Source organism: Anthonomus grandis, chromosome 14 (assembly GCF_022605725.1).
Source record: "Anthonomus grandis grandis chromosome 14, icAntGran1.3, whole genome shotgun sequence".
Classification (NCBI taxonomy): Eukaryota; Metazoa; Arthropoda; class Insecta; order Coleoptera; family Curculionidae; genus Anthonomus; species Anthonomus grandis.
Window position 1 is genome coordinate 6854859 of NC_065559.1, and position 17443 is coordinate 6872301.

The 17443-nt window shown below is 33.8% G+C and overlaps 1 protein-coding gene across 1 annotated transcript in view; it reads left to right on the top strand.

The window, feature by feature from the left end:
• The first annotated feature begins 763 nt into the window (after nucleotides 1-763).
• LOC126744810 (glutamate receptor ionotropic, kainate 2-like) overlaps nucleotides 764-17443 on the top strand; it is a 504704-nt gene continuing 488024 nt past the window's right edge. The window contains exons 1-3 of the mRNA XM_050452372.1: nucleotides 764-968; nucleotides 1117-1482; nucleotides 12177-12651. Coding sequence (XP_050308329.1) covers nucleotides 1126-1482; nucleotides 12177-12651 — 832 coding nt within the window. The 5' untranslated portion in view covers nucleotides 764-968; nucleotides 1117-1125. The remainder of the gene's footprint in view (nucleotides 969-1116; nucleotides 1483-12176; nucleotides 12652-17443) is intronic.

Sequence of the window (17443 nt, forward strand, 5' to 3'; positions counted from 1 at the left end):
CCAGAATATCAATAATATAAAAAATAAAAATATTTTCTAACTCTGTTTTCCGCATTTAGTTACAAATATTTAATAATATTTTTAAATAAAGCATTTTTCGTTTTATGTAAGTAGTTAGTAATGTTATTTCTCAAATAAAAATTATTTTCCTCAAATATTCGCAAATAGGTACCTACCTACCTATATTGTTATTTATTACTTACCTCAAACAAACTGCTAATCTTTCTTCAGTGCTAATAGCGCTTTTATTAGTTAGTGTAAGAAGTCAAATTCTGCTTTAGTCATACGAAAATACATGTGGAAACGCTGTGGATCATTTTTTAATTCCTGAACCAATCGATGGAATTCACCCAATTCTCTTCTTCTCACATTTATGTCATGGACCCATGCTTTCCTCTTTTTTATTTTCCTCGTCAAGACTAATAAAGGCAGCCACAATTTCCAATTCTTCTTCCCAATCCGAAGAACTTATCGAGCTGGCACTTTCCATTATCGGAAATTACAAACAAAATGGAAATCGGAACTACGAAAAACCGCCCGAGTGCTCCTAGCAACATGTGTACATATAAAACATGATAGTAGTGTGTTTCTAAGCATGATATCTCGGTTGATCACGTCAACGTGACCTCACGCGACGTGCCAACAGTCTGTTTCCACCATTAGCCTTCCGGTTGTAGCAACACCACACGATAATTTCGCCACAAGAGGGCACCACTCGACTTCCGGCTACTACGCCCCTATTAACCCGGTCTTTCACCCATAATGCATTGCGCCGGCAATCCCGTAGCATAAGCAAAGTGTCGCGTCGCGCAGCTTCTCTCCATTTTCGTTTGTCTCTGGTTCAGCTTCTCCCACCGGTGGTCACCGTTACTTTTGTGGCGAAAACCGGTAAAAAGTGCCGATTTTATTCAAAATTTCTCCCTAAAGTGTCTTTAATTCGTTTCGCCAATAAGGGAGTTAAAAACTAGGTGCGTATTTACAATACAATTGCCTCAAAGGCCGTTTTATTGTTTTGGTGGGCTTGGGTTGCCGTTTGCAGGGAAGCCATCATGGCGTCCCTTCATTGTATGCAATTGTGTATTTTTAATAATTAATTAGTTTCCCGTTTTGTTGCAGGCACCGACCATGGCGTCGGAACAATTCTCGTTATGTTGGGACAATTTCCACAAAAATATGAGCTCGGGCTTGAACGCCCTGCTCGAAACCGAGGAATTGGTGGACGTTACCTTAGCGGTCGAGGGCAAATACTTGAAAGCCCATAAAATGGTCCTCTCGGTTTGCAGTCCCTATTTTAAAGAACTTTTCAAAGCGAACCCGTGCCAGCACCCGATCGTTTTTATGAAAGACGTTAGTTACGTAGCCATTAGTGATTTGTTACAGTTTATGTATCAGGGAGAAGTACAAGTTAGTCAGGATAATTTAACTACCTTCATTAAGACTGCAGAGGCCTTGCAAATCAAAGGCCTGACTGGGGACGGTAATGTAAGTATTCCTGATGTTTCTTTTTTATTTATCTAGTGTTGAAAATCCCCCTCCCCCCAAGTTTATTATTGATTTTTCAAGTGTTATTGTTTTGACCTTGGATGCAGTTTGTTGGGATATAGTCGGCCATTTTCTTGAATGCAGTGAGAATTTGCGGCCTTTTGACTAGCTACCCGGCTCTATTAGGTCCATGGATCAAATGATAGACTATTTTTATTTAGTACAGCCCTATTTATAAGGTTTGATTTTTTAGGGTTAAATTAGTGTGGAATTATCTCTAGGATCCAAATTTCAGTTGAAGTATATTTAGAGGAAGAATTATAGCACATAACCTCTAAATCTTTAAATTTTGTTATTTAAAATAATAAAAATAAACTAAGAATTTTTTTTTTAAGGCTTAACCTTTAAAAAAATGTAATCTACCCTGTTTGGGAAGCATCAAATTCCCTTATCGAATTTTACTGGGCTGCCATTAGCTACTGTTTACAAGGATTGATTTTGAGGGTCAAATTAGTCCAGGATTATTAGGATCAAAATGTCAGTTAAAGTGAGTTTAGATAAAGAATTATAGGACATAGCTTCTAAATTGTTTAAAAGCGTTATTGTTTAAAGATAATAAAAATAAACTAATAATTTATTTTTCAAGGCTCTTGTCCTCTGTATTTTCATCTTTATTTTTGTGTACAACAATAAAAACCTCATAACCTAACATCCAATAAAATGTCATACTTGTCATTTTGGTACTTCAAAATAGGTGTTTACACAGAAAAAAATGAAATTCAATCTACCCTGCTTGGGATGCATGTGCCTCCATTTACACTGAAATCTAGTCGTCAGGATGTCATTTGATCCAAGTATTAAATATTTGGTAAACATGTTATTAACGTAGTTACTGATAAATTCTGAAAGCATTTTTTTTTTGTTCATTTCATGTTACGCTTGTAAATTATTTAAAAAAATATTCTGCTCTTAAATGTTATGATTAGCTCCCTTAGTAGGACCATATAACTTAAAAAAAAATCTTTATTGTATGCAAAAAATTAATTACATCTATTCTATATACATACAAAGGTGGAAAGTACCGCTCGCTAGGTATGTTTTAATAACCACCACAATAAATAATAAAAGGACAGTACAATTTTCTTAAAAATAAAAATTTGAACAAAAATGATTCAGAGATGAATCGAACCCACGACAACAAGCTTACAAGCCAGAGACTATAACCTATGGGTTACCGGAACACTGAGGAGAAGTTCAAAATATTTGTTGTTAAGCCAAGGCATTCTAACACAATATTAAACTTATTTCAGTTGGAAGAGATTATGTAAATATAAAATTGATTAAATAAGGTTATTAAAAATAAGGTTGGGTTCAAAATTAAATACGTCATTAACACAGACAAGAGGACTCTTCTTGGCTTTAGTAATTTCCATCCTCTCCAGAAGGTCAAGCTTTTTCCCTTTAGTAGAACTTAAAGTATAATTTGTTAATTAAGTAAAGTAGGAATCCATTATTAAAAGCAATATGTTTTATAATATTAAGCTCTTTAGCAAACGCTTCCTTTGACAGGGCGATGTTAAAAAGTCTGTAAAAGAAAGAATTGAAGGAGGCAAATTTGTATGGATAGGGAGAAATAGAAGCATATTGAATGACATTATCAGTAGTTGTGGGTTTACGATATATTTCAAATATTAGTTTATTATTGAGTCTTTCTATAAGGAGGTCTAGGAATGGCAGTTTACCATTTTGTTCTGCCTCAAAGGTAAAAGAAATCTTAGGGTGCAAAGAATTCGTGCAAAGAGATATGCATGGTAAATATTTTTTAATATGGCTTTTAATAAGTACATGATTTGTCATGAAGTTGCCACAGTATAAAATATCACAGTATAGTAGCTTTCAAACAAGTTTTTCTCCCATTAGAAAAAACTGTAGGATCACAGGGATCAATCTTGGCTCATTTGATTCATGTTAATTGACTTAATCATATTTTTATTCAGTGAAGATGGTCCTTACTGATTTGGTTCTAAAATTGTGCTGGAGTATTCATATGGAGATGTCTTCAATTTTAATCTGGGTCCAAATCAGCTTTAGTACCATCATCTGAAGAGATATAGGGGTGGCAATAGATAAAAAGTCTTTGAGTGTAGGTTAAAGTACTAACTTTTATAATTGTGATTAACTAATAGTCACATAAAATATTATTCTAAAGTGTTATAAATGCACTGCCGATCAGTTTCCAGTTTAAGCCATAACTGACAAACTTTTGCAGCAGTGCAAAATAATTTTGCATTGGCCAGCATGTTTTTAACCTGCCTTGTTAAAAACTATCTAGAACTCTGCTACATATTTTCAAAAAGCAAGATAACAAACCGCATGTCATCTGGGGCACATCAATTCTCAATTGATAAGCTTATCCCGATTTGTTAAAAAAAAAACACTTCAGCTGTCTAGCTGCAAATCCCCCATCTGAAAGTTATGTAGTTATTTATGCAGTTGGCAGGGTTTCAAAAATTTTACAAATGGCAAGCTTTGCATCCCAAACTTCAGCCCTTTTTAATAAACTGTATATAAGAAAAAACTCTGTTGGGTGCAAAGTTCTGAATGGTTTTTAGGATATTTTGGTGTCACTGATTTTGGAGGTGATATTTATTTCTTCGGTTCAGGTCTTGTTTTTAAGATATTGCCAAACAAACATTTTTGCACCTGAGTAGTGACAACAATTTTGATCTGGGAAATCACTCATGATTGCAATATACCCTAACAAACCTTGAGGTTTTTTTTTTACACAATAAACTGATGTATTTAACAATTCAATATATTCAACTTCAATATGGGTTTGGTGTCTATGGTTTATTATACTTTGTTTACCATAGAATTTATGAACATAAGAGCAACAGGTTGTTATAAAAAGAGTTTTCAAATCTTGTATTTCAGAATTATATAATTGCTTTGTTGAAAATAACCTAGGTCTCTTTAACATTATCTTTACTATTGAGTTTTGTATTGTTTTAAGATTTTTTAGACTGTTTTCATATGCCCCACCCCAAATCAATATCCCATACCTTAATAGGGGTTCCACGAGAGCTTTATAGATCAACACAATGAGTTTTCTGCACAAAATTTCCCTTACTAAATAAAATTTATGTAAGAGTGCCTTTATCTTTTTTGTTAAATAATCAATGTGTATATCCCATTTTAGATGTTTGTCTATATGGACTCCCAAATATTTTATAGAGTTTACCTGTGCAATTGGTTCATTAATATTGTTTACGATAATATTTTGAAAGTTTGGTCTATTTGAACTGTTTATGGAAAATGCTATATATTTAGATTTTTTTGGATTTAGTGACAATTTAAAGGTGTCGAAAAAATTTTTGATTAATGATAGACCTTCTTGAAACTTAACTTTTGCCTCTTGCCATGTGTCTCCAATAAATATAATTCCTGTATCATCTGCATAGGATATTACTTTGCCAGGAGTTTTTATATCATTCACTGCATTTATATAAACATTGAAAAGTAGGGGTCCTAGTACAGTGCCCTGCGGTATTCCAATTTTAATGATATCAGGATCGCTAAGGTTATTTTTTATCTTGGTGTATTGCATTCTGTTTGATAGATAACTCTGTAAAAGTTGTAATACTTTGCCTCTGATGCCATATTTTTCTAATGTTTGTAATAATATTTGGTGTGACACTGTATCGAATGCTTTTGTTAGGTCGAGAAACACCGCAAGACACTTTTTATTTTTGTCCATACTTTTAGTTATATCACTAACAAGCTCATATATAGCATCTATTGTACTGACTCCTCGAGTAAAATTAAATTGATTTTTTGATAGTACATTATTTTGGTCAAAATAACATAACAGTCTATCCTTAAAGCATTTTTCGAAGACTTTTCCCAGGTTAGAGATGACACTTATTGGTCTATAATTATCCATCAATTCCTTACTTCCGGACTTAAAAACTGGACTCACCACAGATACTTTAAAATGACTTGGCACTACACCAGTTTTAAAAATTAAGTTTATAATATGTACAAGTGGTGGTAAAATGTGCATATGGAGCAGTTTTAAGATTTTTGCAGAAATTCCATCTTTACCAGGTGAGCCATTATTTTTTAAAGAATTTATATATTTAATTATCTCATTCTGAGTAACGGGTTTCAAAGACATGGAATTTGGGAATGTCCTGTTTATTGTGAAGGGGTGAGGGGGAGTATTAATGCTTTTTGATAGGTTTAAACCAACCTTCATGAAATGCTTGTTAAAATGATTAGCGATCTCTATAGGATTTATTATTTGATCACCATTTTGCGACCTAATCATTTTTATTTCCCCCTTACCCTCATTCCCATTTTCATTTACAGCCTCATTTATAAAATTTTATATTTTTTTTTATGCTATTACTATTTTCCTGAATTTTATTTTTGTAGTAATCATTTTTTGTATTTTTGATTACAATGCTTAAAGAACAGATATATTTTACAACTATTGAAATGTTGCCAATTAGGAAAATGCATGGAATATATTAGCTGAATACTATAATGATTTAATACCTTAATTATGATACCATTCATGCTTATTCTACTGCAAAAAATGATAAAAGATTAGATAATTATATTTGATAAACAACAAACATTATTCACTTGTTAGTAAATGAATGCATTTGTTATGCACACAATTTTTCCCTTATTTTCTTTTAAATCTGATCTGGCCTCCTTGATTTCCTGGATAAATCAGGTTAGTTTTCCCTGTAGGTTGATTGAGATGACTTCACCTACAAGGGGTGGATGCTAATGCCTAACTGACTAACAAGGATTGTGATTCGTCCACCCAAATTCGCGTTAAAAATCTCATTAAGGAAAATTACCAAAATAATTCTTATATACAAATCTGGTGCTAGAGATGAAATTAAGAACTACTGCCCAATTACTATTATGAGCTCTATTTCTAAAGTCTTGGAATTGATTATTTTTGAGTGTGTATTTAATGAAATAGCTGGTTGCAATCAACCTTCACTAATCTTGTCTCATTCTGTCAATATGTCCATGAGGCTATTAATGGTAATTCCCAGGTTGATGTTATCTATGCAGATATGGAGAAAGCTTTTGATACAGTGAGATACTGTACAATCCTGAAATCTTTGTCAGACTTGTGTAGGAGACTCATCTATTACATGCCTAATTCAGTTATAGGTTTTAATATCTTGAAATTAAAGGTTCCAAGTCATGTATCTTGAAAAGTACTTCGGGGCTACAATCTTGGACCACTCTTGTTTTTGGCTGTTGTCAATGGTCTGACTTGCAATATTAAAAATGCAAAGGGATTATTTTTTGCCGACGATTTGAAGTGTTTCCTTCAGATTCAATCTGTGTATGATTGTCAGGCTTTGCAACATAAATTCTTCAGATGTTTTGAGCTGGTGCTTATTAAATGCTGGAGTTAAATAACTTTAGATTAAATGTCAGTAAGTGTGCTTGTACGTCATTCACCCTTAATAGTAGTCCCATAATTTTTAATTACACCTTTAATGGTGAACAACCTCAAAGAGTACCCCAGCAGAAGGATCTAGGAGTGATTTTTGACCCGACTCTTTCACTTTCTAAACACATTCAATCAAAAGTAAAAAATGCCCAAAAAATTTCTGGATTTATTGTTAGAACCACCAAGGAGCTAAGTGTTAAAGTGAGACTCTATCTTTTCAATAGCTGGTTTTGTCAATCTTGGAATATGGGTCCATTATTTTGTTTCTCCAGTACAGTATCTGGGTGGCAATGGTTGAAGGCATTCAGATAAATTGGACTTGTAGCTGTTGATACTTGTAAAATAAATAATAAATTAAGTAACTCTAAGGTGTATTTGGGGATGGTTACCCCACACAGGAATTGAGTAATTTCTTTGGAAAAATTGTAGCAGTTGTGGGATTTACCCGTAGATATAGTATGAAATAATCCTGATAAATAGTCAAGAAATTCAGAATATGGTACTTGTGTGTCTTCTAGATATTCCATCACTTTAAGTCCTCCTATAGCACCTGGATTACAGCTTTCAACATATGACCCAAAAAAGTATTCTCGATTATAAATGTCAATAGAACTCCATATGCCCTTTTATTTTTAGACTAATAATTGTGTTTCTAAAATTGTATTTAGTATTTATTGGGCATTCCTTTAAGCATACTCTGTCAAATTCATCATATTGGCATTTTTTTTGTTGTTAAATAAATAGTTTATTTTAATCTTTAATAGTAATTCTAATCTTTTGGTAAACCTTTCAAAGACAACTATTTTTTCCTTTCATCCCTGCTTTGGGGCTTTTTGACATCTTCATTGGGTGCTGACCTGAAATCAAGGTTTTTGGAACAACCATTGATTCTGATCTGTTTAGTTTAAATCCCATATTTTAGCTCTTTGAAATAAAATTTTATCTGGTTACTTTGCAGTTCAAATGGTGGTCATTGAACTTGGATGCTCCTTATACAGATTAGTTTATTTTACCCTTATCAATCATTCTTTAGTGAACTCTATTTCTGTTTTTCAGAAGCCTGCTGTAAGGTATATTTGTGCCACAAAGAATGGAGACTGACTTTGTAGACTGAAAAAATTGTAACTCTTTATAGTTTGTTTATTCTGGAAACTGTTACTCTGTACTAATTACAATACTTGAAATATTTCGGACTTAATATTCTACTAATTCCTTACACAGCATTGGTTAAGAAGTCTACAATTTAAGTTTTTTTTCCAATTAAAACTCAAAAAGTAGCTTCATTACCCTAAACAAGTTATTGACAAAGCCTTATTTAACCCTACAGAGGTCGCGCTAGTTTTCAGACGCAAACGCTCGCGATCATATTTAAACAAAGAGGTTTTTCAAATATTTATTAAACCTTCAGGTAATACAAGTAACTAGAACTAACTAAATACACAAAAAACTTTTTTTTTTGCACAATTTTCACAAAAACAGTATTAATGCTCTCGACAAATATAAATTTTGCAACTGTAGAAACAAATTGTAGTTTTTCTGACTTTTTTGTTTGTACAGATGGCACATCTTCCCTCTGATAACAGTTGCTATTTGAACGTTATCGATGGTTTCAATTCCAGCATATTTCCTTATTTTTTGGAGTAAGTCTGTTGGCAATGTAGTGATTGCTGCTCTGTTTTTCATGTGTTCTTGACAAAAAGAAAGCCTCAACTCCTTCAGAAACTTTCTTCTTACCACAGTATTGCCCACATTTATCTACAACATCAACAGCGCCTTTTGTCTTGTTGTAGTAAGTAATAATTTCAGGTTTTAATTTTTCCTTAGTTTCGAGATCTATAGCATCATTGTGGTGCATTGTCGAGAGTAGTAAGGTTTTGCCTTTTGGTGATGTATGCGAAACCAAAGTTATATAATTTTTGAAACCAAATGTATTACAAGGAATTTCAGACTTCTTCTTTTTAGAGCAAAATTCAACTGGTATTTCTCTTTTATTTTTCCTTATTGTACCTACCATGGTAAGGTTATGGTTTTTCATCAACTCTTCGGATAAAGGAACGCTAGTGATCCAATTATCCATGGTCACGTTACGGTCCTGTACCTGAAATGGGAAAAACCAACCTCTTCACTACTTCAAATGCAATTATCGTAATCAAGATAGTATGGTCCGGAGGCTGTTTACCTGCATATATTTCCAAATTAGATGTATAAAAGTTTTTTGAATCAACCATGGCAAACATTTTTATTCCGTAACGGGCCGGTTTATTTTTTATATATTGCCGAAACCCACATCGCCCACGGAAGGCTTCTAACATTTCGTCTGTTGTCACATTCTCTGATACGGTGTACATGTTTTGACATTTTTGGACAAAATCTTCAAACATGTCACGAACTGGAGCTAATTTGTCTTCTAATTTTCGCCCTTGGCGATCCAAAATATTGTCGAAACGCAGACATCTCATCAAAAATTTAAATCGAGATATCGACATCACAGCAGGAAATATATCCAAACCCATACCATCAGTTGCCTATAAATTGTATATGTTGACATGTGACGACTTAGCAACTCCAGCCAGGTACAAAAGCCCGATAACGGCTTTTATTTCATGTAAATTTGTATGCAAAGCATCTCGTTCACGTGAGTACTGGCGTTTAATTTTATCAATGTAAATGTTGGAGTAATCTACAATTTTTTGAAGCAAATCATTAGATAAAAAAAGACTAAGAGATTCTAGAGGCGTCTTTGTATGCTTCGCTTCAGGACGTACTCCTGGTTTGTGTCGATCAGTTACCTTATTGGGTTTAGGCGTCCGACATAGTTCCGCACAAAATTGGAAAGGGGAATATCATCAGGTATGTTCATTATTGCTTCATTTTCTTCAAAAGGATCCTCCTCTGAAGCCGAGTCGTGATCACTAATGTGTAGATTATCTTCTTCATCTGTTTCATGACCTCCTAGAATATCTTCGCCTTGGTCACTTTCTAACTCGTCGTACCATTTTAGCAACTGATCTTTAGTTTTTTTATCCATTTGTTAGAATAATATTATGCCTGCAAAAAATATGTCAATGCAGACATCACCTAAATAATAAAAAAATAACACTTACCTGTTGGTAACAAAACACTTAAAAACTGGAACGTAACCGCTCGCGCTATGGGTAAATTTTACCCAGCCAAAAACAATAGCAGACAAAAAAATTTTTAGCGTTCGGCAGAGATGGTCACCGAAACGAAACTGACGAATAATCTATTTTAGGAAGGTACTATAGGTGGGGGGCGGATATTCGCGCGTTTCACAAAGATACGGACCAAAGAAAAAGGCGTGGGTATATTTTACCCAAGCGCGTGCGTTCTAGGGTTAATCTAAGTCAGGAAAACTTTAAATAATAATAGTTTATTTTTTTAAATCATGTATACATATTCGGTAATCAAGATAGAACATCATTAAAAAAACTTGTCTAGAGTATAATATGTCTTTTTGAATATATGTAATATTAGAGTGAAGTTTTCTTGTTTGAAGAGGAAAGTGATTTCTCGTGATTGAAGGTGGTGTAAGAACATTTTCTTACCCATGTAAATTAATTGAGTAATTTATGTTGATGCATTGACCCTATTTCTACCTTAATATTTGTTTATATTATTTTTATATATCTGAACCTAGGTCCTATGTAAGTATAGGATACAAAATATTGACTAGTATACTATGCTTTATCAACAAGATGTAGAGTCTTTTGATAATAAAGCTTATCTTGACTTTGACTACTCTGATGAATAATATTTTGTATGGATATACAGGGTGTCCGGAAGCCAGATGCAATCCTTTAAGGGATTTGTTTATAAATTTTTTATGGCAATTTTTGCATTTTTCTCAAGAAATACCAAAATTTTACACTTAAACGGTAATAGAGCCCAAATTACAATTAGTATCGGTGTTTCAAAGTTTATTTTGTTTTGTCTAATGTGTATTAATAAAAATACGATCAATTCCAAGCTTCTGTGTAAACTTATAGAAAAAATAGAGACATTGAAACGCCCTTTATTTTTAGATATCACTCTTATGGTCATATCTTCTTTCATCCTGCCAAATGCTTCATTTATTTTGCGAATCAACTCTTCTCTTGTTCTTATTTCGGTGGTGTATACAAGCTCCTTTGCCCGGCCCCATATGAAAAAATCCAACGGAGTTAGGTCAGGCGATCAAGGAGGCCAAGGAAAGGTTCCGCCTCTACCGATCCAACCGTCCGGAAAACAGTCGTCTAAGTAATTCCTGACAGCCAAGGACCAATGCGCTGGACAACCATCTTGCTGAAAGATTATTGGTCTTTCTCGTTCCAATAATCCAGCTTCGTCTAGAAGAACGGGGATATCATTTTGTAGAAAATCTAAATAGTTGGCACCATTTAAATTCTCTGGCAGAAAATGTGGCACAATAATAGTCTTGCCTATTACTCCGGCCCACACATTGACCGAAAATCTGTTTGAAATGATTTTTGTTTTTTCCAGTGCAGATTTGCATCTTTGGCAGTCCATTCGTGGAGGTTGTGGAAGTTGGTAAAACCCTCCCTGGAAAAATTGGACTCGTCTGTCCACAATATACTTCTGAAGAATAACGGGTCCTCGATGTCCATGTTCAATAAAAAGCGGCAGAACTGAATTCGTCTTGCAGGGTCTTCTTCTTGTAAGCCCTGCACCCCCGTACCATGAAAAAAATACTGTCCATCTTTCTTCATGGTCGTCCACACCTTTCATCTAGAAAGGCCAAGGTCTTCAGCTACTTTTCTGACGCTTGCAGTAGGGTCTGCGGTAAAAGCTTCCAGTATTTGCTCCTCAATCTCTACATTATTATGGCCAGGGTTGACTCCACGTGCCGGATTATTCCCAATGCCAACTTCAGTAAGACGGCGAAAGCATTTTCATAACAATTATTTAAACATAAAACAAAGCATTTTTATTTTAACTCCATATTTATTTTTTACGTTTCAATATCACCCCCTTAAAGGATTGCATCTAGCTTCTGGACACCCTGTATAATGCTTAAAAGAACCCAAAATTTACTTGAACCAATCTTAGAGCAATATGTCATTTGGTAACAACACAATCAGTGAAATTTAGTTTTATTTGATACAACTTATAGTTATTATTAGCGTTTGCAATTCTAGTAAAAACTAAATCTTTCATGTTTTTACAAACATTTTTATATTTATTTCAGGGTTCCGCGGATGCCGAATCGGACTCGACACACGACGTAAAATCGACCACGAGCAGCAGTCGACAACACGTCGATACCGATTACAAACCGAGACCGAAAAAACAACCGGCACCGTCTCCAATCTCGGTTCCCGCGCCGATCTCCTCAAAGGCGCAAAAACGACCGCGATTGAGCGTCTCCTCGAACGACTCTCAATCGAATCCGCCCGTATCCTCGATTACCGCCAAAACCGAACCGATCTCAGCTATACCGGAAACGAACACGAGCTCAACCGGCGGCTCTATGCAACAGTTTAAAGTCGAACCGTATGATCAAAACCAATCGGTAACGATACCAGACGACGGAGACGATAATTTTGGCGATGACACTTTGGATGATACCACTGTTGATGACACTGAGGATTATTCTATGATGGAAGGCGAGGAAACGGAACCACAGGCAGGTACCAGTGCTGACGGCACAGGAGAAGGCCAAGGTAGGTGGATTTTTTTTATTGCGTTATTTGGAAACTTGTGCATATTGTAACTGGTATGGTAGCACATGGAGGGACTTATTTTGTGTTGCTTTTGTTTGTTTTATAAAAGTGATTTTTCAATAAGAGAAATGTCTATAATTTTTATGTTAGTATTGTCATCCTGGTCAGAAGGAATTTCGAATTTTGCTGCTTACTTTCCGAAAGTAATTAATGCATAAAAGAGAGTATGCTCTTTTGAAGGTTAGGAAAGATAATATTTTGCTGAAAATATTATTTTAATAAATAAAATTGTGTATGTCTCAGTTTTATATGGGCATGCCTTTAAGATTAACAACAATTTCTAATGATCGCGACGCATTTTGTAAAAAAATTTCTCTATATTAAAGGAAGCATTAATAGCTTAACACAACAATTTATAGAGAATAATCATGCTAGGTTATAAAAATCTTATTTATATTATTATTAATGACTAAAATCTCTTTGCATTTTAAATATATTCAAAAGATTACTTAATGCAAAAATCATTATGCCATATCTTTTTAGTACTTTATAAAAAGATGTATCATATGACTTTTGATGTTTAATAAAGTGCAAGTAATTAAATGTGTTATATCATAGCAATAAAACCCATTCAATTACAGCACTTACTTTAAAGTGCTGTAAATCGAAATGTTCACAGTGATGCCTTAACTGTCCTTATCAGTTAAGTTGTTATATTGTACCTACAAATAGCACCTTTTGTATTTTGGCTTTATTAAATTATTAAGTAATCTTGAGAATTTTTTTTCAGGTTGGTACTATTAGGATATTATTGCATGCTGTCCTAAAATGTGCTCCCATATATTTAGGTTTGTTTACTAGAATCTTTTGCATTCAATTCGTTTGATTTTATTTTTGTTTTTTGATCCAGTTACATGTTGCATAAGTAACATCATTTTACTTGACCCTCTCAACATATGAAAGACTAAATCATAGAACAGCAAGAAAAACTTCCAAGTTATCATAATCATAACAATTTGGAAAGGTTTAGGATTTTTTACTTTTGAATTTTGAATCAAATTGTTTTTGTCAAGACTAGTTTTGGTGAAATAACCATTTGAATTTTGAAATTTTTGAAACCCTAACTTAAAACTTATTGCTATTTCATTTGGTCAAGTAAGGTGATGTTTAATTTGTTAAGTGTAAAAAAATCCATTTTTTAATTTTATATTGTCATATCCATTTTTTTGTATTTGTATTCTTTTACAAATGCATTTTTCATTACGACTTATGCATATTTTGCATAAGTCAATTTATTTACTTCCTATACTAAAGCAGTTTTGTTTTAGTAGACTTCTACTTTGAAAGTGTCTTTTTTGATATTTCCAAATTGATCAGTTTTGAGTGCTACATTTAGCATTCAGTGATTAACAGGGCTTGTACATTATGTTTTTGGAATTTTCTAAAAACACCATACAAGCTTTGGCTTCTCTATTTTGATTGGAATAATTTTGTAATGGTTTCTTTAGCATCCTCCTTGCCACTGTGAGCCTTTTAGGGGATATTTTATCACTCTAAATTGTTTTAGAGTGACTCCTACATCTCTTGAGAGGTTTATAGAGGTTAAGGGATGGTCTTTAGATTCCATGTCTTCTGTAGTTTTATTTAGGCAACACTTTGTTTCCTCACATTTTGTGTGTGAAGTGAATGCCATTCTTACATTTGTGATGGCACTGACTTATTTAATGTTGAATATAAAAAGAGTAATAAAAAATGTATTTAGTTAATCAATTTTCAATGGTATTTCTACCAATTCACTATCTTTTTTATCTAATTATAGTTCTCATACTCCTATATATACAGTGGCTAGCTAGCTGATAACCCTGCATATTAATTACATATATTTAAATACTAAAAATGTATGTAACCTTAATTTTAGGTTGGTAATTGTGATACTTAAAATTTAAAACTCAAGAATTATATAACTGCTAAAGGAAGTACAGGTTTTTATGGTAATTGGCCAAAATTACATTTTTTCTATTCCTTTATAGCAAGGATGTCATTTTGGCTTTTGACTGTAAAACCCTTCATAAATTCAAGGCTTTTGAATTTTTAGTGTCAGGCATCAATAAAAAGAAACCTACTTTTGAGTTCTTTTTGTTGAGTAATAATATTTCATTAAAAAAAAAAACACTTTCTTGAAACCTCACATTAATTCATTTAGCCAACTGGGTTAATGTGAGTAGTTTATAATTATTCAAATCTCCTTGATGAATGCAAATCATCAATTTTTACATATTCTCACCTTGAAATTACAGATAGAAACGTATCATCCATTTTTCTCTAAGAGACCAAACGAAAACAAAAACAAAGGTAAGGTCACAAAGTCACGGTCTCATCCAATCTATATAATTTCTTAAAAAAGCTTAAAAGCTACACGTATTTCGCTCCTGTCGGAGCATCATCAGGCCTAGACCTACACAGATCACATTTCAAAAACAAAGGTAAGGACACAAAGTCACGGTCTCATCCAATCTATATAATTTCTTAAAAAAGCTTAAAAGCTACACGTATTTCGCTCCTGTCGGAGCATCATCAGGCCTAGACCTACACAGATCACATTACAACAATTTGTAATGTGATGACAACAATGAGTTGTAATGTGATCTGTGTAGGTCTAGGCCTGATGATGCTCCGACAGGAGCGAAACACGTGTAGCTTTTAAGTTTTTTTAAGAAATTATATAGATTGGATGAGAACCGTGACTTTGTGTCCTTACCTTTGTTTTTGAAATTACAGTTTTAGGGAGTCCTCAAACAGAACAACAGTTTTGAGGTCTTCTTCTTCTAAAACTGTGAAGTTTAGACAAACTGAGGACCTTCACACTGACACACACGACACATTGTTGACCCATGACTAACATGACATTTTTTGCTTATAAAAAATTACACTTTTCAACTGTCACCACATGTGAAAGTGACAAAACTTTCTCGGTTTCTTATGAAAAGTGTCATGGGGAGTGGTACAAATCCCCTCTATGTAAGGTTACACTATCAAAATGGTTAATAATAAAATGTAACTTTGCACTTTTAATAAAAATAAAATTGCCGTGCCTTTCGAGGAGCGATTGCGCAATTGTGTTAGCAGTTGTTGTCTGATAATCAGATGACAGTTCGAGACAGGTGACAAGTGTTAACACAACGTTTCGACAAAGGTGCGGCAATTTGTTTCATGTTTTATGTGTTAATAATAAGCATGCGTACCTAAAAATGAACGATAACTAGTTTCAGAAAGTATCCGCATCGGCGCTGTTGGTCAGAAGTTTACCTCACTCTAATTGGCTCGGCTCACTGTTAGACATTTGATAGTGTTTTTGTGTACACCTCTGACCAACAGCGCCGAAGTGGCAACTTGGCGAACTCAGTTATTGTTCAATTTTGCGTACGCGTCACCTTATTTGGGAACAGATCAGTCTCATTGGTGTTTTCTTAAAGTGTTTTGTAACTATAAATATTCAAATGAATGTATAGGTTGTAAGTTAAAGGATCCTTAATAGTTTAGTGTACATTTTTTTATACTTTGTTAAGTGGTTACAAGATTATTTTACGAATACCGATAATATTGTTTCTCAATGGTAAATTTGAAGCCATGTGAAGTAAAGGTACAAATCTGGTAGTTTATATTTGTAAAAATATTACTATTTCATGTAATATAAGGCAACAAGGTTGATTTCTTGTGATATGTAGGTCAGAATGCATTTTTTAAATGTGCGGTGTTGCTAGCTCTGATGATCTAATTTTTAAATTATATTCACTTTAATTTCTAGTCGTAAAAGATCTGTAAGAGTTGTTATATATTGTCACGACCTCGGATTTAACGTTAATGAATACTTTTAATAGCCTATTACTTTTATTATGGAATTTTACCATAGACAGTTTAAAGCCATTTTAATATTTTCGTATCCGATGGCTTGAATATAATGCAAGTTTTTTTAATTAATTGGATTAGTTACATTATAAAAAACTTAAGTCTTAGGCGCGAACCTTCTTTAAACTTTACTGATTTCTCTTCCTTCCGCTTAACTAATCATGAACTCTCATTGAAAAGAATACAAATACAAAATCCCACTTCTGATTTGACGCGATCTTAACCAAATTGAACTTCAGTTCTCAATAGTCGCTCTATTTTAGATAATGCGTACTTTTTTGGAACGGAACCGTCAAATCTGCTCGACGTCGAATCGAAACTGAATCAACTCCCCTCTAAATCCCGCCATACCTACGAGAGGACTTATAAGGACTTTTTAAAATGGTGCCAAGAAAAATCGTTATCCCTCAATGAGGGTTTAACCGAAAGCACTTTAATCAATTATTTCGAAGATCAATCGAAGAGACATAAACCGTCTTCACTATGGTGTTATTACTCGATGCTTAAAACCACGATAAATCTTCTCAATAACGTGGATATCAATCAATATCCGAGATTGCTCGAGCTTTTAAGGCAAAAAGGCGAGGGTTACGCTCCATCTAAATCGAAGTTTTTAACGAAAGAAGAGGTCGAAACGTTCCTGATCAAGGCCCCGGATGAAATTTATTTATTCTTAAAAGTCGCTTTAATTTTCGGGATATGCGGCGCTTGTCGGCGCGAAGAGTTGGCCAAACTCGAAACGAACGATATCCAAGACCTCGACACTTCATTGCTGATTTCTATTAAAGAGTCCAAAACTAAAATAGATCGCATGTTTATCGTCGTAGACGGCAAAGAACCTTTGCCAAGTTTTCTGGGGTTATATCGGAAATATTTGGCCTTAAGA